Source organism: Herpailurus yagouaroundi, unplaced genomic scaffold, assembly GCF_014898765.1.
Source record: "Herpailurus yagouaroundi ecotype Mexico unplaced genomic scaffold, PumYag 139, whole genome shotgun sequence".
NCBI lineage: Eukaryota > Metazoa > Chordata > Mammalia > Carnivora > Felidae > Herpailurus > Herpailurus yagouaroundi.
Window position 1 is genome coordinate 20,722,611 of NW_024412394.1, and position 26,147 is coordinate 20,748,757.

The 26,147-nt window shown below is 37.2% G+C and overlaps 1 protein-coding gene and 1 non-coding gene across 3 annotated transcripts in view; one reads left to right on the forward strand and one right to left on the reverse strand.

The window, feature by feature from the left end:
- The window catches only part of FAM83B (family with sequence similarity 83 member B), an 87,304-nt gene that overhangs the window by 51,075 nt on the left and 10,082 nt on the right, over window positions 1–26,147 (forward strand). For both annotated transcript variants that reach the window (XM_040473788.1, XM_040473789.1), the window contains exons 3-4: window positions 25,033–25,197; window positions 25,977–26,101. In XM_040473788.1, the coding sequence (XP_040329722.1) occupies window positions 25,033–25,197; window positions 25,977–26,101 (290 nt within the window). The remainder of the gene's footprint in view (window positions 1–25,032; window positions 25,198–25,976; window positions 26,102–26,147) is intronic.
- Window positions 22,244–22,358, reverse strand: LOC121030134 (small nucleolar RNA SNORA51). Its single transcript, XR_005790077.1, has one exon. It is a non-coding gene; the product is annotated as a small nucleolar RNA SNORA51 (small nucleolar RNA).

A 26,147-nucleotide genomic window follows, 5' to 3' on the forward strand; every position in this document is an offset into this window, starting at 1 on the left:
TATATCTAGCCAAACCAGGATTCTTGAATGGTCTGAAAACAAAAAGCCTGAAGGTTAAAGATGATAAATGCCTCAGAATATGATTTATATTGCTCCTGCTTTTATGTTGAGGCTATTATCCTTGAAATCTGTTGCCCTCCTCTTAGTACATTTACCCCATTTTCCTAGATTGGAAACACCAACCGGGACTAGGGGATTTGGTAAACACCTAGCTGAATATAGTATGTCAGTAAGCAAAATGTATCAGGTTTACAGGGTTGCTCACCTTTATGAGAAATTTTGTATTCTTCTCCTCTTGAAGCAAATGTGGTAAAAGCCTGTTATGATAAGGCAAAGAGGTGATGGTCTTATTTCCTGAAACCATTATGTTAAAGAATTTCCTGTCCTATGAAGGAATATGTAACACATCACATACCCACTGAAAGAAGCTTTTAAAAATATTTTGGTGACACAGCATTGCCATGATAAAGGTAGTTAATAAAATAACCTGTAGGTTCTTATATTTTTAATAATTTAATAATTTAATAATTTCCTTCAGATTGAAACCGAGAAAAGGCAACATTTGCTGGCTGAAGTCATGCTGTTGAGGTAGTACCAAGTTCTACCTTGGAATGACTTTGAAGAGAAGTCAGTATTTTACACTGACATCATTTTTATTAACCAGTTTTATAAAGAAATAATTTGAGGTAATTAAGCACTTTGACAGGTCGATGTTGTTTAGTGACGGGTGTGCCATTTGTATGGCAAGTCGCTAATATGACAGACTGCATTTTCTTTCAGGAGTCCCTCTCCTTCCTTTCCAAATCTGTAGAAGTCAGCTGTCTTCCCATCCTTGGGTCTTTCTTATTTAGGGAGGATAAGACTGACTTTATATGCATTCAGAATATGTGAATGTTGCCACCATTTGCTTGAACCACTTTCAGGATAGTTGTTTATTTCATCTAATTTCATGGCAAAGGGATTGCCGTTTTGGGTCAAACATTGTTTCCTGTATCTCTCTGTTTTGTTTCTGACACTGAAATCAAACTGCATGTTGTGAGATAGCAGAGTAATTGTGTTTCATGATGTTGACTCCAAAATTGGAAGACAGTGTCCCCAAATGCCCCTAGATATCTATTTCAGAGGCATATGCGAATCTAAAAATCCTGAATTCACTTTCAGTAATTTTGGACCATATTTCCATTGTTTTTGAATGTACTGACTTCCAGAAGTAGAAATTTTATAAGTCTAATCCCCATATGGAATTTCATATTATCTAAGGACACATTAGTAGTAATTGTCCAGGTCTCTCATGAGATTCTTTAACCATGTTGTGATAATATCTTTCTGAGAATTCTAACCAGTTTGTCTTGGTTATTGGAGAGACTATACATGCCCTTCTTAATTATAGTTCTCTTGTTTTTGACAATTTTTAATACTTTCAGGTTTGTCCTAAGATAAAAGGACTGCAGAATAACTCCCTTACTTTGTGTAAGAGTAAGATTGTTCTCTTCATTTTGTTCCTACTATTCCACTAGTGATGTCCAAAATCTTTTATACATGTCACCCATGGTTCACTCAGGCAGAAATAAGTCTCATTAAGACAGATTTTTTCTAGGGTCCCTGGATGCCTGAGTCAGTTGAGCATCTGACTCTTAATTTCGCTCAGGTCAGGATCTCACAGTCCATGGGATCTGGCTGAGCCCTGCATCAGGCTCTGTGCCTGCTTGGGATTTTTGCTTGCACTCTTTCTCTCTCTCTCTCCCCCCCCCCCCCCCCCCCCGCCCCTCCCCTGCTCATGCATGTGTGCCCCTCTCTCTCAAAATAAATAAAGATAAACTTAAAAAAATTAAAAAAAAACAATTTTCAAGAGTGTTTTTTCAAACATTCAAGTACATAAATCTCTCCATCTGAGTTATGTGTCCCCTTAGGCTAAGCCCAGAGAGTTGGTCAGGTGTGGTAAAAGGGTATAGTTTGTTCACCTACTAACTGTAAAGAATATTGTCAGATTGTCATCTAGGAAAATTGTTCCAGTTTGTACTCCTGCTGAGATTTCCATGTGAGTACCAAATTTTTTTTCTCATTACCTGCCAACATTGAGTGTTGTCAATCATTTCAGTTTTTTGACATGGTGATAGGTAAAACACAACAACTAGTTTAATTTGAACTCCTGTCTGTTATTGAGGTCTTGTACATCTTCTCCTATGTTTATTGGCCATGTATATTGGCTTTAATTATTAGAAGTATTAGTCTTTGTTTTCTTATTTCCTAGCTCTATTAATGTAATACATCATTCTTTTTCAACTGTTCTATAATCGTCCTTATCAAAAAGCACCTCGAATGGGTTTTTTACTCATTCTTCTTTCCTGTATTTTTTCTCCATTCCTTTCTACTATTTTTATATTGTTAGTATCATACTGTTTAATTTTAGTGAAATGTTATATATCACAGTTACTCAGATTTCTGTGAATTTTTCTATATATTCAAATCTTATTTTCCAGGCAAATATTAGAATCGTGATCCACATATTTATAGATCATATACATATAGAGTAGGTTCTAACAGCACTACCCACTTCTTCCTCCCTAAGGAATTAGTGTCAACTCTTATTCACTATGACTAGGGGAAGACTTCTTTGTTATACTGAAAATTACCTCATGCACCCTAGATTGTTATTGTCCTACCCCATTTAGCCAAGATATTTGCTTTTTATTTTAAGGCTCCTGTGACTAATCACAAATAGCTTAAAGTCTTTGTTTACATATCGTTTGTTCAATGTTCAGTTATTAAGTAATGAGTCAATTTTTTTTAAGTTCAATTATTTTGAGAGAGAGGGACGGAGCACAAGCAGGGGAGGGGGAGGGAGAGAGGGAGAGACACTCTCAAGCAGGCCCTGCTCTGTCAGCGCAGAACCTGACATAACACTCTGTCTCACACACAGTGAGATCATGACCCTAGTGCAATTCAAGAGTCAGATGCTTAACTGACTGAGCCACCCAGGTGCCCCAAATGAGTCAATGTTTTTAAAAATTATAATTGAAAGACTCTTTTTCTTATAAAAGGCTCTAAAAAGTAGTTGTTCTTCTCAGGTATTTAATCATGTTAAGGAGTAATGATCAGTAAATATGTTGATAGGAAGGCACATAACGACAACTTCACCGGAACAAACAAACTTTGTTCAAAAGTGGTGAGTAGCATTATCTTCCAAAAGTCCTAAGGCACCCTGTCAAGTGAATTTACAGATATTACCTTTCCATCTAGAAGTAGTATTGCCCCAAAATTAAGTATTGTTGTTATCCAGATTATTGCCTCCCCACTCTTAAGTAATTTAAGATAAACAGTCATCCACAGAACCCTGCCCACCTTCCTGCACCAATAATACCTCTCACAGTGTCTGACAGAGAATGAAAGCTCAGTACACAGTTTTTTTCTTTTTTCTTTTAGAGAGCAAGAGAGAAAGAGAGAGAGAGTGTGTGTGTGAGTGGGAGAGAGGGCAGAGGGAGGGAGAAGGAGAGAAAAAAAGGGAAGGAGGGGGAGAGAGAGAGAGAGAGAGAGAGAGAGAGAGAGAGAGAGAGAGAGAATCCCAACCAGACTCCATACCTAGTACAGAGCCCGACGTGGGGCTAGATTGTAGGACCCTGGGATCATGACCCCAGCCAAAATCAAGACCCAGATGCTCAACTGACTGGCTACCCAGACACCCCCAAATGTTTTTTTAAATAAAAAATAAACAGATGGACATAACCCCACCTCTGCCCATTTCAGTTGTATTAGTGTTTGTTTCATGGATGGGCTTAAGAGATTCTGACTGCTAAGACATTAAGAGATTCAGAGACTGAACCTATAGACGACATTCGCACTAGAGCTGTGAAGCCATGAACACTAAGACTCCAAGTCTAGCTTGGGCTACATGAACCTGACACAAGCCAGAGTTGCCAAATGGGAGGCAAAAACTAACTTTGTGGAGAAGCCAATGGGGTCAAGAGAAGCAAAGAAAAAAATATATCCCGAGGGACAGAGAAAAAGGGGAAAAGAGAAACAAAATGAGAGAGGAGGAAGAGACAAGAGGAGAAGGGAGGGGACAGGAGGGAAGACTGACACCTGTAAGGAAAAGGAAGGATGTTCTGGCAAGGCCTGGGGACGGTCCCCAGAGGTAGGAGCCAATGTGGAAGGCAGGGATAGAGTAGGTGGAAATCGGGAGGAGCTGCACCTGCCCGCGTCTTGCTGCTTCCTCACTGTGAAGCCTCTTCTGTTTCCCCTGAGGGTAAGAGGCAGAGGGTAGGAAAGGACTCAGGGTAAGCAGAGAAGATCGAAGGCTTTGGAGCAGTTAGAGGTCACTGTGGGCTTCAGCTGTGCCTCTCAGAGCTGCTCTCATCATGACCACGTGCCAGGGATCAATCTGCTCCTCGGGAAACAGGTGCCCCCGTTGTTCCAATATGAAGCCATCCATGTATGTGCGATTGTGCTGACAGAACTCAAGGAAGAATCTGAATCTTGCTTCAACTAACCATCCTCTTCCATCACTACAGAGAATCTAAATTCCACTTAAGTGGAACTTTAAAAGGACCACAACTTACAGAATGTCTAGTTAAGTTTAGAAATAAACTAGGTCATTTATACTATTAACAGATAAAAGCACCAGAGCCTGTGACAATGATCCTATATAGGTAATACATGGGCCTAACTGAGCTGCCACTTTATCTGTTTATCTGATTATATCATCTGAATTTAAAGTTAAAAAAATCAGTGTTTCCTACACTTAGAACTCAATCTAACTCTACTATAGACTGTATGGTCGAAACCAGTTATTAACTATTCCCACAGTTGCTATAGATTTTTTTTAATGGAAATTTGATATAACGTTGTTAAGAATTATCTTTAATTTTTGGTAAACTATTATGACTAAATAACAACATGGTAAAATATCCATCCATGGGTACAGCAGTGATTACGCAATCTCTTTCATCCTATATATATTCATGAATGCTTTTGGTTAGATGTCCTTTTCTGGTTATATTAAAATTCATTCTGTTTTATGAAGTACCCATTTCCATTTTATTTTATTATTGCTGTGTATTTAGAGTAAACAATACCATCAAATATTAGCCTCATTACAGTTATATGGAAAAAGCCTACTTTTTAATATGTGCCTTGCATCCATTTTTAGCCTGTGCCTTTTCTTGAATGCTGGTTAAACATAAAAAACACAAATGTTGGAAACATATTCCGGCCTCTTGTTTTTGGTTCTTTAGTGCTGTATAGTCATTATCTAAAGATGTCATTATACTTTTAATTAGACTAAAGAAGATTATTCCTATCATTGTTTTATTCAGTGAAATAATATTTACGAATGTGTTATTTTTCTTAGTGTAATTGTATTTACTGATCTCAATTGTTTGGAAATGTTACCATGGAGAACAATCAAACTCCAAAGCATTGTTAAAATGTTGCTAAAATATAGAAGTAAAAAGTTTCATTCACTGTGGCTAACATTTTTGAGTAATGTTAGCCATTCTCATAAAGGAAATGCTGTATCTCTTCAGTTCCTTACTCTCTTTGTTCTCATTTGATCTTTATGTTCAGCTTCTGTACCTAACATCTCATTAGCTTGTAACATAAGGAGCCTACTGATAGCATGAGACCAAGGAAGTAGAAGTCTTGGTAATACTTTCATGGGGAATGTGTTTTATAAAGTTGTTTTTTGTTTTGTTTTGTGTGTGTATATGTGTGTGTGTGTGTGTGTGTGTGTGTGTGTGTGTGTGTGTGTGTGTTTTAATAGAAGCACGGAGTCTCAGAGTTTGAAAGAATTTCAGAGGTCAGAATTGACCTAATTTAAGCCTTTGATCAATGAATGAATTTCTTCTATTCTATGGAGGGCTCCAGTTAAACATTGTAGGGTGACCAAATTTCAGAGAATGTATTAAAATTTGAAGGACTCTCACCCGAAACCAAGTTTTACTATATATATTAACTAGCTAGAATATAAATAAACACTTGAAATAAAAATTTTAAAGGCATCTCAATTTCTAAAGCTAACATTTCTGTATAATGACTTGGAAAGAGACCAAATATCATAAATGTTATGATAATATATTTTATTTGAGTCACCATATGATTTTTTAGGTTTATTTATTTACTTTGAGAGAGACAGAGATAGCACGAGTGGAGGAGGGACAGAGAGAGTGAGACACACACGCACACACACACGCAGAATCCCAGGCAGGTTCCACACTACTAGTGCAGAGCCCACCTTGGGGGCCCAAACTCATGAAACCACAAGATCTCAACCTGAGCCAATGACAAGAATTGGGCACTTAACTGACTGAGCCGTTAAGGCTCCCCAGAGTCACGTGTTTGTTTGTTTGTCAAAAGAATGGCATTAAACAGATGTGATACTGAACCTATTATGAAAGAAAATCCACTACAGGGGTTAAAAAAATTACCATTACTTATTTAAGGTTCTCCTTTACCAAAATTTAGAGGAAGAAAAAAATAAGTGGACTTGACACTTGCTACCTCGTTTGTTGACCAAATAGAGATCTTTGCCTTCTTGGGATTTCATGGAAAAAAAAAAAAATGCCTAGCAAATGCTGGCAAAGATGTTGGGAAAAGATATTCTACTAATAGAAGTTGTAGTCAGTGATTTCATTCACTTTCATATTCCTTATTCCCTCGTTCCGTTTTTCCCCCTCCATTTCTTTACTAGAAATGAAGCAGTTTCTTTCATGTGCCATTCTATTTATACTTTTGCAGTACTGACTCTTTAAATAGGTGAGGTTCTTCCATTTTTAGAAATATTTATAACATATGGTCCTACCACAAAGAGAAGAGGTCCTTTAAGCATTCCGAAACCTGTCTTATTAAAATATCCTGTGAATTTTAGCATGGACCAGCATATCATTCGTTCTGATTCCTTGACTTTTTTTTCTTAATTTTTTTTTTTTACATTTATTTATTTTTGAGAAACAGAGTGAGACAAAGTGTGAGCGGGGGAGGGGCAAAGAGAGAAGGAGACACAGAATCTGAAGCAGGCTCCAGGCTCTGAGCAAGCGGTCAGCACAGAGCCTGATGCGGGGCTCGAACCCACGAACCGTGAGATCATGACCTGAGCCGAAGTCAGACGCTCAACTGACTGAGCCACCCAGGCACCCCCTGATTCCTTGACTTTTAATTTTTAAATTAATGAGATAGATTTTTCAAATAACCACTTTTCAAGCTATACTTTTTAAGAAAAAAAATCTAGCTATAATTTTCATATCTCATGTAACTTAGACATATATGGGAAATCATTCATAATGGGTTTATATACATCTGGAATGGAGCCTCTCAGACTAGGCTTCTGCCCCATGGTGGCTTTAGATATGGCTCTACATAAATTGTAGAGATAAAGTAGAATTAAATAATAGTTAATTCTGTGATAATAACATGGAGATTGTCAGAAGTTTTTAAACAAAATTCAGAACATACAGTACAGTTTTATTTCAAGAATGCAACTCTGCATCAAATTATACTTTCCCTCTTATTATCAATGAAGCATTTAATCACACAATTGGGATCAGGTTGGATTCTACCAAAAGAGATGGCGATGATGTCCTGGAGCCCCCTCAAGGATGCACACTTGCCCCTGATTCAGTCAGGACTGGGGTCATACGGCATAATATTAGAGTGCTGAACTAGAAGAAAATTAGTTCTTGTCATAACTTCATCACTGTGTGATATTAAGTAAATATCTTAGTTTCTGTGGTCTTTACCTTTATGTCATGGGTGTCATTGGTGTGTGATACTACTTGTCCAGCCCAACTCATAGGGTTGTTTTGAGAAATATGATTCTTATTAACACCTTCCACAGTGCAAATGTTATTATTCCCAATTTACTAAGACCCACATTTTTTTACATGCTTACCTGCAGGACATACTGTATTTGCAAAGCAGGCAGATAACCTTTAGAAAGCTTCTAGCTTTTTCATACAGGTGCACATACATAAAATATTGCCTACAAACCAAAGAGCTGTAAACATAGTAACAACAGCAGTCAACGGGCTCCACCCATATCCTTCCCAGAACTCCCTCAGTTTTGAATGAAAAGCACCATGAGTTGTTTCTGAGACAGTGCTTTATTTGGAAAATCACAAGAATTTTGAGGAGTTCAAAAGAAGAAACGTAAATATTCATTTAAAATATTTGCTTGTTTACTATTTCAAAATAACTAGATGCTTTGGAGAAATGGTCGAAATTTAATAAATTTTATTGAGTTCTATTGGTAAATTGATGGGGACACAAAAATTATTGAAGTTTACCTCCCATCCTCTGGTAGCTTATTACTCCCTTGAAAGTAATAAGTAATCGACAGGGCTGAATGAAATAAATGCTGTGCTAAAAGTATAAATAGCTTGTAGATGGAATATATGGAATTAGGATGTGGTTAATTTAGGCTCAGGGAATTGGCCAAGGCTTTGTGAAAGGGGCCTGCAAGTAGACTAAAGTTTGAAAGATAGGATTTTCATAGAGAAAAGGGGAGATGGGGATTTTAGACAAGAGAAACTGTACAAGTGTAATATGAAAGGTGGGGTGAGAAAATGGTCACAGAGGGGCACCTGGGTGGCTCAGTTGGTTAAGCATCTGACTTCGGCTCAGGTCATGATCTCCTAGTTTGTAAGTTCAAGCCCCACGTTGGGCTCTGTGCTGACAGCTCAGAGCTTGGAACCTGCGTCAGTTTCTGTGTCTCCCTCTCTCTTCTCCCCTCCCCCCCCCCCCCCGTTGTGCTCTTTCTCTCTCTGTCCAAAAAAAAATAAAAAATAAAAAAAAAAAAAAGAACATGGTCATCAGAGGGGGATGCATGGAATACGCAGTGACGTATGAAACTAAGAAGAAAAGTTAGATGGTGAATGCCATTGTAAAGAATTCACATTTGATTCTGTAAGTTATTTTCAAATAGTCTGAAATGCAGAATGGAATCTATGAAATTGGAAGCTTTCTCCTGAATCCCAGACCCCAAAAACCAGTAGCCTATAAGGGTTTGCACCTACTGTGTCATAGATTGCTGAAACTCGACGGACCTGAAACCAAGCTCGTTCTTTTCCAACCTCCCATCTGCCTGTGTCTGTCATTGACAATAACAACTACTCAGTCACCCAATCCAGAAATCTGGAAGTTTTCCACAAGTATTGTCTCCTCATGTACCCTGCCATCCAGTTGACTGTCATATGTTGTTTTTGTCACCTACTTCCTTAATATCTGAAATCTGGCTTCTGTTCTACATCTGTGAGCCTGTTCACCTCTTGCTCCATGCTTGTCAGATCTCTTTTCCACCTTTCTCTGCCCTTTGGTTTTCAAAGGCTGTTGGAGTAGGCCACATCACCTGGGTCCTTGCTGCCTGCCTTCCTCCTGGGGGTTGGGTGTCCACTGGGAGATGCCAGCAGGAGAGTAAACACAGGACAGAGAAAAGTTCATTTTCTGTTTTGTTTTGTTTTGTTTTTTGCCTGGCACACTCCCTGCTTGAGTGCCAGGCTTCCGTCTCCCTTCTTGGTACCCTTAATTATGCCCACATTTCTGTAAATAGTCTTTTTATAAATTTTTCAACATTAAAACTCTGAAGGAAATCTGTTTTTCTGCCAGAACTCTGAAGATACAATCCTCTTTGCCAATTACTTTTCTGGACTTCTGCAGTGAAATTCTAACTGGTCCTTCTGTGTCCAGACTGCATTCTTCACACTCCTTTGGAGAACTGTCTTTTCTGAACATGTGATGTTATGACAGTTTGTATAATAGGAGAATATTCTATAATGACCAATATACAGCATATGGCATTATGTGAATAACACGATCTCAATTTTGTAAAAAATGTGCATACTCCAGTATGAAAGGGAAATGCCATTGTCCCTGGAATAATTGCGAAAATATTGCTATTTTTCTTTATTTATTCTGTTTTTGGTTCATTTTGTTTTGTTTTGTAATTTTTACTCTGTGGATAGAATTAGACAAAGTGTATTTGTATAATAGACAAATATTGTATAACTTTTTTGATATTCTGAAAATGTCGCTAACTGCTGGTGGTATGTTTACTTTCTGATCCAGGTGCTAGAATTGAAAGAGATGCCCCTAAATTTTACTTAGAAGGCTTGAGTTCAATTAAAAAAGGGCAAATCTAACATTAAGTCTAAAAAAAAACTGTGAGATGATCTTTTAACTGGATATATGAAGTAAAGTTGGGAGTCTTTTCTAGATCCTCATGAATTGTACTTTAACTCAAAACTAAATATGTTACTTAAAATGAAGGGAAAACCAAAGGGAGAGATCTTGAGATTGGGAAGCAAACCATAAGATACTTTTAATGATGGAGAACAAACTGAGGGTTGCAGGAAGGTGGGCAGGGAGATAGGCTAAATGGGTGATGGGTATTAAGGAGGGCAATTGTTGTGATGAGCACTGGGTGTATGTGATAATTCACTAAATTCTACTTCTGGAAACAATATTACACTATATATTTACTAAATAGAATTTAATTAAAGATTTGAAATTAAATGAATAAATGAATGAGTTAATAAATTAATTAAATTATGAATTCTTTCGGATATTTAAATCCCCAAGAGTATTTTGCATAACCCTTTTCTACACTCTTCTCAGAGGACAAAGTACTTTGGGTCCCTTATCAGTTGGTAGTCTTGCTGCTGCATTTCATTAGCTTAACAATAAAAGCTTCAGGTTGGATTTCTTATTGAATTGCTCTACATTTTAATGATTTGGATAATTTTTTTCTTCTGCTCTGATTATCTGAATGTTTTAATGCCTATCTGGTGTAAGTTTCTTTTGCCGTTTGATCTATTTCCAACAGTGAAGCCTCTCAAGAAACCTAAATTACAGGCATATTTAAATTAAAAAAAAAAATATTTGCCCAAATTGAAACTCCAGTCTGATTTTTGTTAGAATGGAAGTACAAATTTGATGTATTATTCCAAGAGATATTTTGTATAGTTTCTCTGTTTTTTGTCCTTATCTCATTTTGTTCCTCTTTAATCATTGACTTTCCTTTTTCCTCTATTTACAGCTTGACTGACTGCTTGAGGATGTATTATATGGAACACATTTTATTTTTTAAAATGACATTTATATAGAATATCAATCAAAGTGATATATAAAGGCATGGAACTTTCTTAATTTTACAGATGAAAAACATTTGGGCTTAATGCAATGAAAATGGTTGGAATAAGTGTGATTATTTCTGCTTCTGATGGCAATCTCATTTTGATAAAACCTCAACTTTCAGATGCAAAATAATAAAACAGAAATGGATTTTATGTAGATATCTGACCAGTGTCTTCTAATGAACTACTTTAGGAAAACAAACAGATTATAATTTATAATTTTCTTAGAGAAAGTGAAGATATTCACAATGGGATTTTAATAATATTGTTGAAAACTTTAAAATAGCTGCTAATAAAATACAAAATCTGTGTCTTCTTACTAGAGCGCAACTAAAAAACATTTGCTGTTTTGTGTCTCTGTATCATTTGTTTGTATAGAATGACTGCCATTAGGTGTTCAAAATGCTTAAGAAACGTGAAGTTTGTGGGAGAGGGATCACATAAGAAATGGTCCAAGTAATGTGGCTGAAGTTTTCAAATTAGCTTGATGGTCTCCTGAAAATTATTGTCCACATCTGCTAGCTTTTAGAAACCCTGTTACCTATACCATAGGTATGCCATCTTGTAACTTTCAAGCTCAGTGAAAAATATTACACAATTCACAGAAGTCAGTATTGTGAAAATTACCCAATAGAGAAAAGAGGAGTAGTCGAATTAAATTATCAGGGGATGAAGTATAATTTGACTGTAGGGTAGAGACACTGGAATGATGCATTGTATTAAATACAAAAGCCATCACAATTATTTCATGCCTTTAATGGAACTCCTTGATATTTAAGTTCTTATTCAAATAGAAATTAGTAGAATAAATAGGATTTGTGGTATTTTTGCCATGAAGTAGGTTTGATTTTTTGTGTCCTGTTAATTAGTTGTTTGTAGTTGACATTAAAGGGAAATAGTTATTGCCCAAATAAAGAATGTAGCCTTTTAAAACAGGAATAGAAAGTTTTGTGGTAGTTGTTTTAATTATTCAGGAATATTTTGGTTAAGGCCAATATTATTAATTAAGAGAACAATGAATTGAGAAATGTGAAACACTCTACTCATCTTCTTGTTAAATTAGGAACTATGAAGTTCTGCTCAAATACAATAAAAATGTCTATTCTTCAAGCTGTGTTATCACCAGCATTTTTTCTTAATAATAGAACTATTTAATGATCCTTTGCCATGTGCGTATGATGCTTACCATCCTTTATCATGGGCCACTGGCCAACAACTTGATATACATCATCTTAATTTCCCCAACACTCCCTACAGGATAGGAGTTATTTATTTGATTTGATAGATGAGAAATTTGAGGCTTACATTAACTTTTCTCTCTGGAGTTTACCCCGCTAGAAAGTGGCTGATCCCAGATTCAAATAGATATGTAGGGACAGACATTTGTAGAAGAAAAGGAAAACTCTAAAAGTGACTTAGGAAGAATGAGCACAAAAGTAAATGGAAAATTTAGCATGGATGACATGAGCTAAGAAGATAAACATAGAAAAAAAGAAGAGAGAGAGGTGATAAGATGGATCCAGTCAAAGTCTAGATAGTTTCAGGATTGCTTATCTTGTTAGGGAAGTTTTCAAACATACATGAAAGAGAAAACAATATAATGTAACTTCTTGTGCCCACCACTCTCTTTCAGTAATTATCAACTTGCTGTCAATTTTGCCTCTTCCATATTTGCCACTGCTGCTGAATTAAGTTAAAAATAAATTCACATACAATGTCTATAATTGTTTCAGTTTCATTCTCTAAAACATAAGGGCTTTTTAAAAAACTACATTATCAAACCTAAAAAAAATCATTAATTTTATTAAATTTCCATTGCGTATTGGGACGCCCGGGTGGCTCAGTTGGTTAAGCATCCGACTTCAGCTCATGTCATGATCTCACAGTCTGTGGGTTTGAGCTCCACATCAGGCTCTATGCTGATTGTGCAGAGCCTGGAGCCTGCTTCGGATTCTGTGTCTCCCTCTCTGTCTCTGCCCCTCCCCCACTTTCTCTCCCTCTCTCTCTCTCTCAAAAAGTAAATAGACATTAAAAAGTTTTTTTTAAATATCCAGTCAATATTAAAATTTCCCTGTTCATTACATAAATGTCTTTGATAGTTGTTGAAAATTGCTGGGAAATTTCTCAAAAACTTGGTAAAATGTCAATGAGAAGTGTATTTTATTTTATTTTATTTATTTTTTTTTTAATCATAGTTGGTCTCTCACTTTACATTGCCGACTCTTTTCATGTCCCTTTAACTTCTTATGGGATTCCTGACACCAGCTCTTTTTCATTCCTGTGCAAGCCCATGGTCTAAGCTCTTCCTGGCCACACCTAAAGGAACACTTTACCTGCAACCGAGAAGTATTTGTTGTTTCTTTCAGTTACCACCCGTTTTCTGTTCCCTGTGGTCTTAGCACTTTCGTATAACCTAATTCAAAGGCAGACTTTTCCTCCTGTGCCGACCTCATGCCATTCTAACACCACTGAGATCTTACACCATCAGCCAAGTCACTTCTTTCCTATTTTATTCTTTTGGTGTCCACCCAGCTTTTCAAGTTTGCCTAATGCTGAAGTTTCAATGGTTAAAAAAAAAATTAAAAAAAGAACAAAGCATGGATGAGTGGGTGGGTGGATGGATGGATAGACGGACAGATTGGTGAATGGATCGATAGGTAGGTAGAAAAGTCAAAGAATACAACTTTTTGGCACATTGTCACATCATATGGGCTTTCCTTACATACAAAAATGAAACACTACTTTTGAATTTTAAGTTTTCTTATAATGGTGCAATAATTATGCATTTAATTTAGGTCTCTTATCCCTAGTGATCCCTGGCTAGCTGCTCTGTGTTGTGTTCCTGAAGCCCTCAGCCACTGAGTCTTGTCAAAACATCCTTTGCAAATTTACCTCCACCCCTAATTTTTATTCCTGCTTCACCATCCACATTGGGATCCTATACGTTTATGCTGCATTAGGATTGAAACCCCCCTAACTCCCCAACCTGCAGGTGGGTGTTCCAGTTTCTAACTCGTCCCATATATACCAACATATTAATCTTCTCAAGTATTGTTTTGCTCACATCATTCTTTGGTTATAAAGCTTTAACTGTTAACCCTTTGTGCCTTATGGAATCTGTGATTGGATGGGCTTTCAAGGACTTCCCCTGCATTATGGGCCAAATTGGCCATTCTAGTCTTGCTAGCCTTATGGCTAACTCCTCAGCAGATTTCCATGTCTCAGCAGAATTGGATCACTAGCTGTTCCCACTCTAGTGCTGCCTTGCCTCGGAGCCTCCCTTATGATTCAGCTCCCATTACCGAAACCCTTCCTCCTCTTGAGGCACAGTTCTTTAAAGTTCCTAACACACCTTGATTTTTACTGTTTCTTCCCTCTTTCTCTTTCTGACTGCAGTGCCCTTCACTCCTTTCTTCATAACAGACACCCCTTTATATTGCAGAAATTCACATACACACCATTTCAAGCACATGGATGATTCTGTTTCAGAATAAAAAAGACCTCCCAGGAGTCTCAGGAAAGAAGTTAACTTTAGTCAACTTAACAAGACCTAAATTCTGGACCTTAGACTTAAGAGCCTCATCCATTTCTTTAAAGTGACATTCTTTTGGGGGGGAGGGGGCCTGGCTGGCTCAATCGGTTGAGCATCTGACTCGAGTTCTGCTCAGGTCATGATCTCGGGTTCATGGAATCAAGTCCCACACCAGGCTCCACACTGAGCATGGAGCCTGCTTAAGATTCTCTGTCCTTCTGCCCCTCTCCCCTGCTCATGCACTCTCTCCCTATAATAAAATGAAGTAAATAAATTTATTTTAACCTAAGTTTTGAATAATGATGTCTGTCATCAGATTGCCATTTTAACAATACCAGTTCTAAGGGCTCACTGTCCTAACACATTTTAGTTATCTAATTGTCTCATTCTCCCCCTGTGGCATTTTGCATAGTAAGCCCTCATATACTTGAAGGTCACAAAATTGGAATAAGAGGAACTTGTCACATGACATTTGAAATGCATCTGGCTCAGATGCCATTATTAAACTAACTCTACTTGGCCAATAGTACAGAAAGGTCAAGTTCATGCCTTCGGTCATTCCCCTGTCCTTCTGGACAATACTTAAATGAACGTGGGCAGTATTTATCTCTGTGACTCTGATTCCACAATTTACCAACCAACTGCCATTTTCTTCTGTTGAAGCATCTACTCTTGTTTATGTTACTGTCATTTATCTAGATTCATTTGGCTGTAGTCATATTGTTCAGACCTCAGTCTCTCTGCTAACAGATGCTGGAGTGGTGCTTTGATCCACTCTTTAATGACATTTAATTCTTAGAAGGTAGTCTCATTCCCTTATTTAACAAGATCTAAGGAGGCACCTCCCTCACTAGGCTCCAGGTACCGATGACATACAATTCTTAGTTAGAAGGAATTTTTCCCTTATAGTAGTTTGGTCATAATTTTATTACGGCAGATAACACATTGATAGTTCTACAAATGAATCTCTTATAAAATGGTGCCCTTCTTGAGAGCAGACACCATGTAGCTACTTCATCCCCACAAAAATTAATTAAACGCCTGATCTGTTTCAGTTATACCTACCTTGGGAGCTAGTTAACAAAGTAAATACACTCAAGTTTTTGGAGTTAATTACAGAAAGACCTAACTAACCCAATAATTATAGAATACTTAGAATAATTAAATATATTTTAGTCTAAATAGAGGTTTTACTTAAAATTACAGTTTTTATAAGACTATAAGTTAATTTTTTAAGAATTTTCCACTCCTGGGGCACCTGGGTGGCTCAGTTGGGTCGGCGTTTGACTCTTGGTTTCAGCTCAGGTCATGATCTCATGGCTTCTTGGGTTCGAGCCCTGCATTGGGCTCTGCGCTGACAGGGTGGAACCTGCTTGGGATTCTGTCTTCCTCTCTCTCTGTCTCCCTCTGTCTGTCTGTCTGTCTGTCTCTCTCTCTCTCTCTCTCTCTGCCCATACCTGACTCATTCTCCCTTTCTTTCTCTCTCTCAAAAATAAACATTAAAAAAAAAAATCCTTTTGACAGATGGAGTTGGGTTTTGCACCAAGTCGGGGGGATTGTAACTTGCTGGTTGAATGGAACCAGCTTTGGGGCTGTCTCCCCCTTGTCTCAGCTCCCAGTGTCATTACTGGGGGGAGCTTCTGCTTAGGCTTTGTCAAGCGGACTGTTATTGTGGTCATATAGGCTTGGAAGCCCTGGGCTCTTTTTTCCCCACCATCACCAACTCTCCAACACCTCAGCTCTGGGAGCTCATGCGAGGAGACCCTTGCCAGGCCAGATTTCAGGAAGAATCACTTTAGGGAAAGTACTAGGGAAATGAGAACATGTAAGAGGACTTAACTGAAATCAGAGAAAGGAGTATGGCTCTTCTTCGTACTTGCTTTCAGGCTGGTTAGGCCTGCTTCTAATTCTTTTTTTTCTTTCTGATTTCTTGAGGTATTAGGGTAAAAGCTATTTTAAAAAGCAAAGATGCCTATGGGGCGCCTGGGTGGCTCAGTCAGTTAAACATCCGACTTTGGCTCAGGTCATGATCTCACGGTTTGTGGGTTCGAGCCCCACATCGGGCACTGTGCTGACAGCTCAGAGCCTGGAGCCTACTCTGGATTCTGTGTCCCCTCTCTCTGCCCCTCCCCCACTCATGCTCTGTCTCTCTCTCTCTCTCTCTCAAAAATAAATAAACATTAAAAAAAAAAGCAAAGATGCCTACTTGCATAGAGCTGATAGAAGGCTTTGCTAAAATTATTCATTTCTGTAGCTGTCTCAATGCATCCTGACTACATAAAAATACCCCAGACCGCATAGGTTAAGTAGCAGATGTGTATTTCTCACAGTTCTGGAGTCCAAGATCGAAATGCTGGCCAATTCAGTGTCTGCTGGGGTCTCCCTTCTTGGTTTATAGCAACTGTCTTCCCACTGTCCTGACATGGTTGTAGGTACAAGGAGCTCTCTGGGATCTTTGTGATAAAGTCACCCTACCCATTCACAAGGGCTCTGCCCTCGTGACCCAATTACCTCCCAATGTCTCTATCTCCAAATGCCATCACACAGGGAATTAGGATTTCAACAAACGAATTTTGGGAGAACACAGACACATTCTTTAACGGTGTAGAAGTATTTTCAATCATATAATACAACGTAAAAAATGTAGGAAATAATTTTTGCAATGTCTGTTTGGAGTTGTCACACATGTATACTAGTTCTATAAATTTATGTTGCAGCCATAATATGACCCAAACATTCCCCCAGGGGTTGAGTAATTGGGAGTAAATCAACAGTTGTTGAAATATAGAATTTTAGAACTTAGTAAAATGCAAGATCTTCTCTGGTGTATTTAATGTATGATAGACATCAGTGAGATTCAGAATCATTTCAGTGACTTCCCTAAGGTAATTTAAGATAGACCAAGCAAATGATATATTAATAACAGTTATTAGTATAGATACTTAAATACCTGCATTCATAATGTAGGCATTCATAATGTAAAGCTGTAACTTACTAAACAATAGTATACTGTGCACCATATATGAAATTTTACACAAAATGAACATTTTTACTTAGGCTGCAGAAGGATAAGGGCCAAAAGCACTTATTCTTAATATCAGCCTCTCTTTCCTCTGAAATCCACTTAGCTCATTGCTTTTGATATTACAGACTCAAAAAATATATATTCCCTAACTGATCATTACTCTTGATTTCTATTACTCAATTCAAAGTTTTCTAATTGTGTTGAATTTTATTAAAAATATAGCTATTATAGAACTCCATTTATTTTATTTTTTTAATTTGAACTCCTTATTTGCTTTTCTTCTAGAAAAAATAAATCCTCCTGTATCTATGCAGGCAATTACCAAGGAAGTCCGAACCCTTTCAAATGGTGCTTAGTATTTTGAAGCATAAAAGGCATGATATTCAATTTTTCAATTTTGAGGATGATAATGACAGTTCTGTGACTACAGAACATTAACTCAAGGTATACTTACATTTCATGAAGTATCTAGGTCATATTAGAACATATTGCTAATAGCTTTCTTTCCTAATGGTTTACAATGAAAAAAATAAGATGGAGCTCAAAATTAACATTTAAAGATTGTGAAACACGTTTCTAAGGAAGTGCAAGTATTGAACATTAACATTGTGATAAACATTCTCTATCAAATCTGTCTCGAATTTTCAGTTCTTTTCATCCTATCGCTAAGTTCTGCCTTACCTTTATTTTTTGGCATTTTAGTGCATTTATAGATATGAGCATTACACTAAGAATAATGACTTCATAATCTCCAGTCAATATCACTCAGTGGAATTTAGATATTTTCAATATGAATATTGCTATCAGACTCATTTTCTCAAGACGTTATTTTGGCCAGATATTTAATTTTTCAGGATTTAAATTGCACTCCATATCAAATCTAAACAGTGTCAGATTTACAAGACCTTTCATAACCTATATAAATCCTAACTAAATTTATTCCATATCCATAAATAATGACCTTTGTGTTTAACTTTAGGCTAATTCAATAAACATTTAAAAAAATATTACTATCATTTTCATTCTAATCTTTGCCTCTTTGTCTTTGCAATGCTGGTCTTCCAGGTTGGATGGCTAAAAATAATCTTTACCTTTTTTTAATTGATTGATTGAAACTTAGGGAGGGGTAGAAGGACTGGGAGAGAGAATCTTAAGCAGGCTCCACACCCAGCAAAGACCCCAAGGCAGGCCTTGATCTCACGGTGGAACTGTGGGATTACTACCTGAGCTGAAATCGGGTCAAATGCTCAACCGACTAAGCCACCTAGGTGCCCCTTTACTCATATGTAAGGCTTATCCATGAAGCTCTGTTAGTCTGTTTCCTTCTGCCCTGTACCCACCCCTAACAACCATGTACATGTGGAGCATTTGTTTTTCTTCCTCTGAATTACTCTTACAGTGTATTACTTAATTGATTATATAATCTCCTGAGTGGCCTTAAATTGTGTCGTGATTATGAACTGATGAGAAATTTAGTGTCAGTGTTTATGTTAAGTTCATTCAGTGTGACCTCCAGTGTCTGGGTCACTTTGAGAGAATCTGCTACTGTGAAAAAGGTTAAGTGCAAACCAACATTCTTGAGTCAGGTTCTCAAGCTACTAAAAGATGTGAAGTTTCACTCATATTTTTTTTTTTAACTTTTATTCATTTTTGAGACAGAGACAGAGTGCATGTGGGGGAGGGGCAGAGAAAGAGGGAGACACAGAATCTGAAGCAGGCTCCAGGCTACAAACTGTCAGTACAGACCCGAATGCATGGCTCTAACCCATGAACTGCAATGTGAGATCATGACCTGAGCTGAATGAAGTCAGACGCTTAACCAGCTGAGCTACCCAGGTGCCCCTTCACTCAAATCTTAACAATGACCCAGGATTTCTTTCTAAAAATGGGCTGAGTCTCATGTGGCTGATGAATGCATTTATTTGTTTACTTTTTCAGTAAGAATAAAACAGGAAATAGTGAAGAAGCAAAAGGAGAATTTAAATAGTATATAGTATCACAGTGGTTTAATAAATACCATTAATGTGACTGACTGGTTTCTTTATTGACTTAAAAAGTCAATTGATGTACCTTTTGAAAAGCCCTATACTAATCAGGTGTATAATATTTCTTTCATTGTATATAGTCATTTCTACAGCATGATGTGATTTAGGTAACTAACTGGGAATTTAATACTTTCAGATCAGGTTTGGCATACTTCCTTTATAATTATTATCCCTTTCCAGGAATATACCCACCATAAAAAAAAAAAAAAATGAGCTACATTTTATTTTGCCTTTCTTGGCACAGCTGAAATTTTCTGTAGACTTTTTATAATTTTCCATCTAGTGAGGGTGCAGGAAACCAGAAGTCCTGATAAGCTACCTGACTCAGTTGACATCAGATAAGCTTGTCAAAGATGTGTAATCTAGTTTCTTGGATCCTGATCCAGTGTAATATCTGTCACACAAGAAAGACTATAATTTGTTCTACATTTAGTATGCTAGAATCATCCATTGGCTGACTGACTTCAATTACTTTTTGCAAACAGAAACCTTTATTTATCGCGGTAATGTGTTTTGTTCATTTCCAAAGTCTTAATTAATTTGTTACATGAGACTCTATCAAATAAAAGATAAATTCTTTAGATGTGCTGATTAATTTCTTAAACAATACCATGTTGCATAATAGTATTTCCTTATTTAAGAAAAATTCCTCTCTTTAAAAAAAAGCCTGTTGGGGCGCCTGGGTGGCGCAGTCGGTTAAGCGTCCGACTTCAGCCAGGTCAAGATCTCACGGTCCGTGAGTTCGAGCCCCGCGTCGGGCTCTGGGCTGATGGCTCAGAGCCTGGAGCCTGTTTCGGATTCTGTGTCTCCCTCTCTCTCTGCCCCTCCCCCGTTCATGCTCTGTCTCTCTCTGTCCCAAAAATAAATAAACGTTGAAAAAAATAAATAAATAAAAAATAAAAAAAGACTGTTCTATACATACATTTTTAGAATTTATTATGTAAAATAAGTTTATAATATGGACATTTTATTTTCCTTATGTCAATGTTCTACATCATCATGCCACTTGTTATTGCATAGTAAATGCATTAATTAATTTGATGTGATTTAAAGGTTTTTCACATATTTAATTTTATAAAGAATATGCACAAGACATGAATGAGGTTGTTATCACTATCTGTTTCCTTCTTCTGGCACCTCCTACCATTCATAAATTAGAAAGGGGGTCATGTGAGGCTACTTAAATGATTGAAATTGTTCTTCCTAGAAAAATATCTGATTGAAGTATGTTTCACAGGTAGTTTGAAGAATATCACCAACTTGTGTTATTTGGGTGCGGTCCAGTATTTTGTTATAACACTGTATTAGAGTAAATAAAAACAAGTTTACATATTATCCGTGGTTTTCTTCATCTTCTAACACATTCACAATGGTCCATGACATTATTCCGACTCTTGTTGCCATGTGTGTCTTCCATTCCTTCTCATTTCTTGACATGTTTTGTTCCTTGGTCTCCATCACTCTTTTCAATACTATTCCTGTCTCAACTGTATATTAAGAGATCCTTCTAAAGACCAGTTCCTTGCCTCCCATGATCTTGTCCTACCTATACGTCAGCCATTGACTCCCAGCCATATCCTTGATAATAGCATACCCTTAATGAAGCTCCTTTATAACCTAATTCAGGTATCCCCATCTGACTATCACTTCTACATATATTTCTGCCTTATTCCCTCTGGTACCTACTAGTATCTAATATTCCTTTATTTGTTTCTTTTTCTAAACTGTATGCTGTGGAAGCTTCCAAAAATAGAAAGTGGTATATAGAACCCTCATGTACTATCAGCCACTTTCAACAATTATCAATTCATTGCCAATTTTGTCTCATCTACTGTAATGTGAAGTAAATAAAGGTAACATTTCATGTTTATATTAATGACTATATTTTAGATAATACATGTTTATCTTTTTTATTATATTACTATCAACATGAAAAAAAACAATAATTTTTTAATAGTTAACTGGTCTTTTTTTAATTAAAAAAATTTTTTTTTACATTTATTTATTATTCAGAGACAGAGTAAGACACAGCATGAGCATGGGAGGGGCAGAGAGAGGACGAGACACAGAATTTGAAGGAGGCTTCAGGCTCTGAGCTGTCAGCACAGAGCCCGACGCAGGTCTCGAACCCACCAACTGCAAGATGACCTGAGCTGAAGTCAGACATCCAACCGACTGAGCCACCCAGGCGCCCCAATAGTTTTTAACCCCAGCCAGACTTCATATTCATTGATCCCACCGCCATTTTACTGCCTGTCACATCCATGACATCCTTTTTCCTCTGTCTAGTTTATTTTTTTATTTTTTTATTTTTATTTTGAGAGAGAACAAGCAGGGGCAGAGAGAGAGGGAGAGGGAGAGTCCCATTATAATCTAATCTCCTTATACTCTCATGGCCACAACTACCTCCAAGGTTACATCAAACTTTTAGCCTGCTCCATGTTTGTATCCCTGCAGCTGACTAAAGTTGGAGAGTAACTGACAACTACATTGACTATTCTCATTTTATTTACTTATTCTTCCATGCCCTCCCATTCGTAGTACAGACCAGGCAAAGGGCCTGGGCTGTGGTGTAGATGGGTGGATTTACTCCTTTCTGTGCAGTCAGTATAAGAATACAGCCTGGGGTAAGCACCATGAGGCTGACTGTTCTCGTTTTAAATTTATGGTGAGTCCTTATTACTGCCCTGTAATTAAACTGTATTTCTGTGGTCTACTCTCTTTCCTACCATCCTATTTAATACCTCTTTCTTGATTTTTTAACATGTCTTCCATAATCTAGGGTGTTCTTAGTTCCAGATCTTGCTTCCCAGTTCACGGGAAAAATTGAAGCATTCACAAGAGATCTTTCATAGCACCATTACCACACCTGCCTTTCCACCAGCATCTGCACCCTCATAGTTGGTTTTCTGTCTTGATGTTATGGATGATCTTTTACTGGTCTTTATTCTCTGTGCTCTGATTACTTTATGTTTACATTAGATTCTTTTATTACCTACTCAAAGACATTGTTCCAGCAATTCTTTCCTTCCCCACCCACCTCCCACCATCTCTTGCATCATGAATTTTCACTCTTCACTGGAGCATTTCATTAGCATACAGACATGCTATTATTTCTCTCACCCTAAAACAAAACAAAAAATTACAACTCCTCTTGACCCAGCTTTACCCATGGCTACCTCTTCATTTCTATGCTTCTTATTACAGCCAAATTACTCAAAAAGAGTTGCCCATACCTGCTATTTCCAGCATCTGTCTTCCCATTCCCTCTTAAACCCCTTACAGTGAGGCTTTTGCTCTTACCACTCCACAAAAACTGAAGTGACCGTTGCTGGTTCCTTCCCTTGTCTTAGGACTCAGTCCTTGGTCTCCCTTTCTATTTATCTAGTCTCCCTTGGTGACTTGGATTTAATTGTCATCTCTACACAACTGACACCCCATTGACATGTCTGGCCTAGACTTCTCCAATTAGTATTCCACTTGGCCCGTCAAACTTAGCTAAAATTTAGTGTAGCTGGATTCTTCCTTCTCTCAGTTGATGACAACTTGGTCCTTTAGGTGGATGAGGCTAAACATTTTAGAGTCTCCCCCTTTCCCCCCTTTCCTCTCCCATCCTATGCTCAATCCATTCAGAAATCCTGTGGCTCAAAGGCCAGCATTAGGCCATTTGATGGTGATGTCACTGATGGTGACTAGGACAAGGACCATCCTTCTCCTAGCTAACATCACCCCTCACTTAAATTGCTCCTTTAGTTCTAGCTGGTCTGCCTGTTTCTACCCTAGTTCCTACCCTTAGGATCAACACAGTAGCCAGAAGAATCCTTTCAAACATAAATCAGATATATTACTACCTCAATTTAAAAGCTTCTAATAGCTTAACAGTCTTATTCAGGACAGCATGCTGAAGGCTTTATAATACCTTCAAGGAATTGTGATTACTCTCCATTTTTCATTCCATTTCTGCTGTCTACTTGCTGTTTCTTGAATATGCCAGGCAAGCTCCTGATGTTGGGCCTTTGCACTGCTGGTACCCTCTGTCTGGAACACTGTTTCTCAAGATATCCACGTTGATGACTAACTCAATTCCTTTTTATGTCTCTGCTCAAAGGACACTTTCTCAAAGAGACTTGCCCAGAAAGGCACAAACCCAACCTTCTCAATTTCCAGGGGCTCATGATCTCCCTTATTCTGTTTTTTTCCCCAATAAACTTATCATATGATAGCATATTACTGAATTTATCTATTTATTATATTTATTGCTCCTGATTTCTTACCCCACCTAAAATGTAATCTTCACCAAGGGCAGGGATTTTGTGTTCTTCTCTAGCGCGTAGAAGGTGGTCAGTCGAATGATTCCCCTCTTTTTCGGCATTATTTCACTCCCACTGCTTCTCAGAGTCAATAATCGTTCTCTTGCCAATAGTTAACTTGGACTGTCTCCATTTTAGGGGCCTGTTTTTAAAGAAATTTCTCTCTTTGTTCATCTTCTTAATCATACTGCCTTTGTGACCTTTTTTTTTTTTTTTTTCACTTATTCTGTCTGTTAAGCTTATTTTAGGCAAATGTATTTAATTTTCTAGTCTTCAAATCCTATACCTTTTCTCAGCTTTGGCCCCTTCCTACCTAGTTTCCATTTCTGTAAGATTTTTTTTTATGTTTATTTATTTATTTTGAGAGAGAGAGCAAGCAGACGAAGGGCAGAGAGAGAGGGAGAAAGAGAATCCTAAGTAAGCTCCGTGCTGTCAGTGCAAAGCCCAGTGCAGGGTTTAATCACATGAACCATGAGATCATGACCTGAGCCAAAATCAAGAGTAGGATGCTCAACTAACTGACCGAACCACCCAGGAGCCCCTGTAAGATTTTCTTTCTCTGTCCCAGTACTGCCAAGACATTTATTATTGACAGCTAGTTTCAGAGAGCTTGCTTTTCCCTAGAAATGCTTCCCACAAAAACATGTAACACTTGTTTCCACCTTCCATCTACCTGTCCCATCCCGCTACCCTACTTGCACCCTTGCAATCTGTAATTTGGAATCACCCTTTGCTCAGCATCTTACTAAACTGCAGATTTCCTTTTATTTAAAGCCAGTATGAAATTATTTTGTGCTACAGATCTGTATGTAGTCACTTGTTTATTTTCAATATATTTTTGTATCTTCTATTTTAGGAAGCTGCATACACATTTGTGTATACATTTATAAGTAATATGTGTTTCATTATTTTCTGTTTTATCTTATTGCTGGAAGCAAGCAATTTATAAACCTTTCCCTATTGGGTATCTAAAATTGTTTTACCTTTTTATCTTTAATAGGTCATTGCTTTAGTGATGGATATATTCACAGATGTGGACATTTTCAAAGAAATAGTGGAGGCATCAACTCGAGGGATATCTGTATATATTCTTCTTGATGAGTCCAACTTTAGTCATTTCCTAAATATGACTGAAAAACAGGGCTGTCAAGTTCAACGACTCAGGGTAAGAATTCCATGTCTGTTTTTTCTTCAATTATTTTGTGTACCATTTTTATCTCAGTTGAATTTAAGGCAAGTTTAAGCTATATTATTCCAAATATATCTGTATATAATATGTATCTATGTCTACATATATGTAACACACACAGAAATATATTTAAGATAGCATAATGATTAATCGCAGAAGGGTATGCTTGTACTTTTTGAAATGTGACTGAAACCACACATTCTCATGATGGTCTATAAGATGCTTTTCTTGATGATGGAGCACTTAAGTTTCTGAGTTAACTTTGCTCAGTCATAATGAGTGCTTCAGTTTCTCCATGCATATAACCTTGAAACCACTGACTCAAGTGATTCTTTCATTCAGATGTTACTTATCACAATCATTAGGCATAGTGTTTTCAGTTACATTTGGCCTCTTAAAAAAAAGTGTGGATTTTCATTGTAGTTATTATGGAATCATGCCACTATAACCTGAAAGGCTGTCTTACAATAGGATCCTAGGTGGTTTATAAAACCGTTCTGTATAAATGTAACATAATGCCTCCTGTTTATGTTATGCTAAGATACATCTATATTTTTAGTGACTTTTTCTTAGGTGTTTTTTGGGGGGGTGATGTTTTAAAATGTGCTTTTACTATTTTTTGTTGTTATGTGTTTTTTACAAAAAAAGATTATTTCAAGTATACTTTTTTGGTACTAAGATTTTATATTGACATATATTTCGCATTCAAAATATCTCTTTTCTAGTTATAACTTTATATTTACATGTAATTCTAGAATATTCGAGTGCGGACAGTAAAAGGCCAAGATTATCTTTCAAAAACAGGAGCAAAATTTCATGGAAAATTAGAACAGAAGTTTTTGTTAATTGACTGCCAGAAAGTTATGTATGGTTCTTACAGGTAAGATCATTGTGTTTACCTCCAGCATCATTAATCATTTATAGAA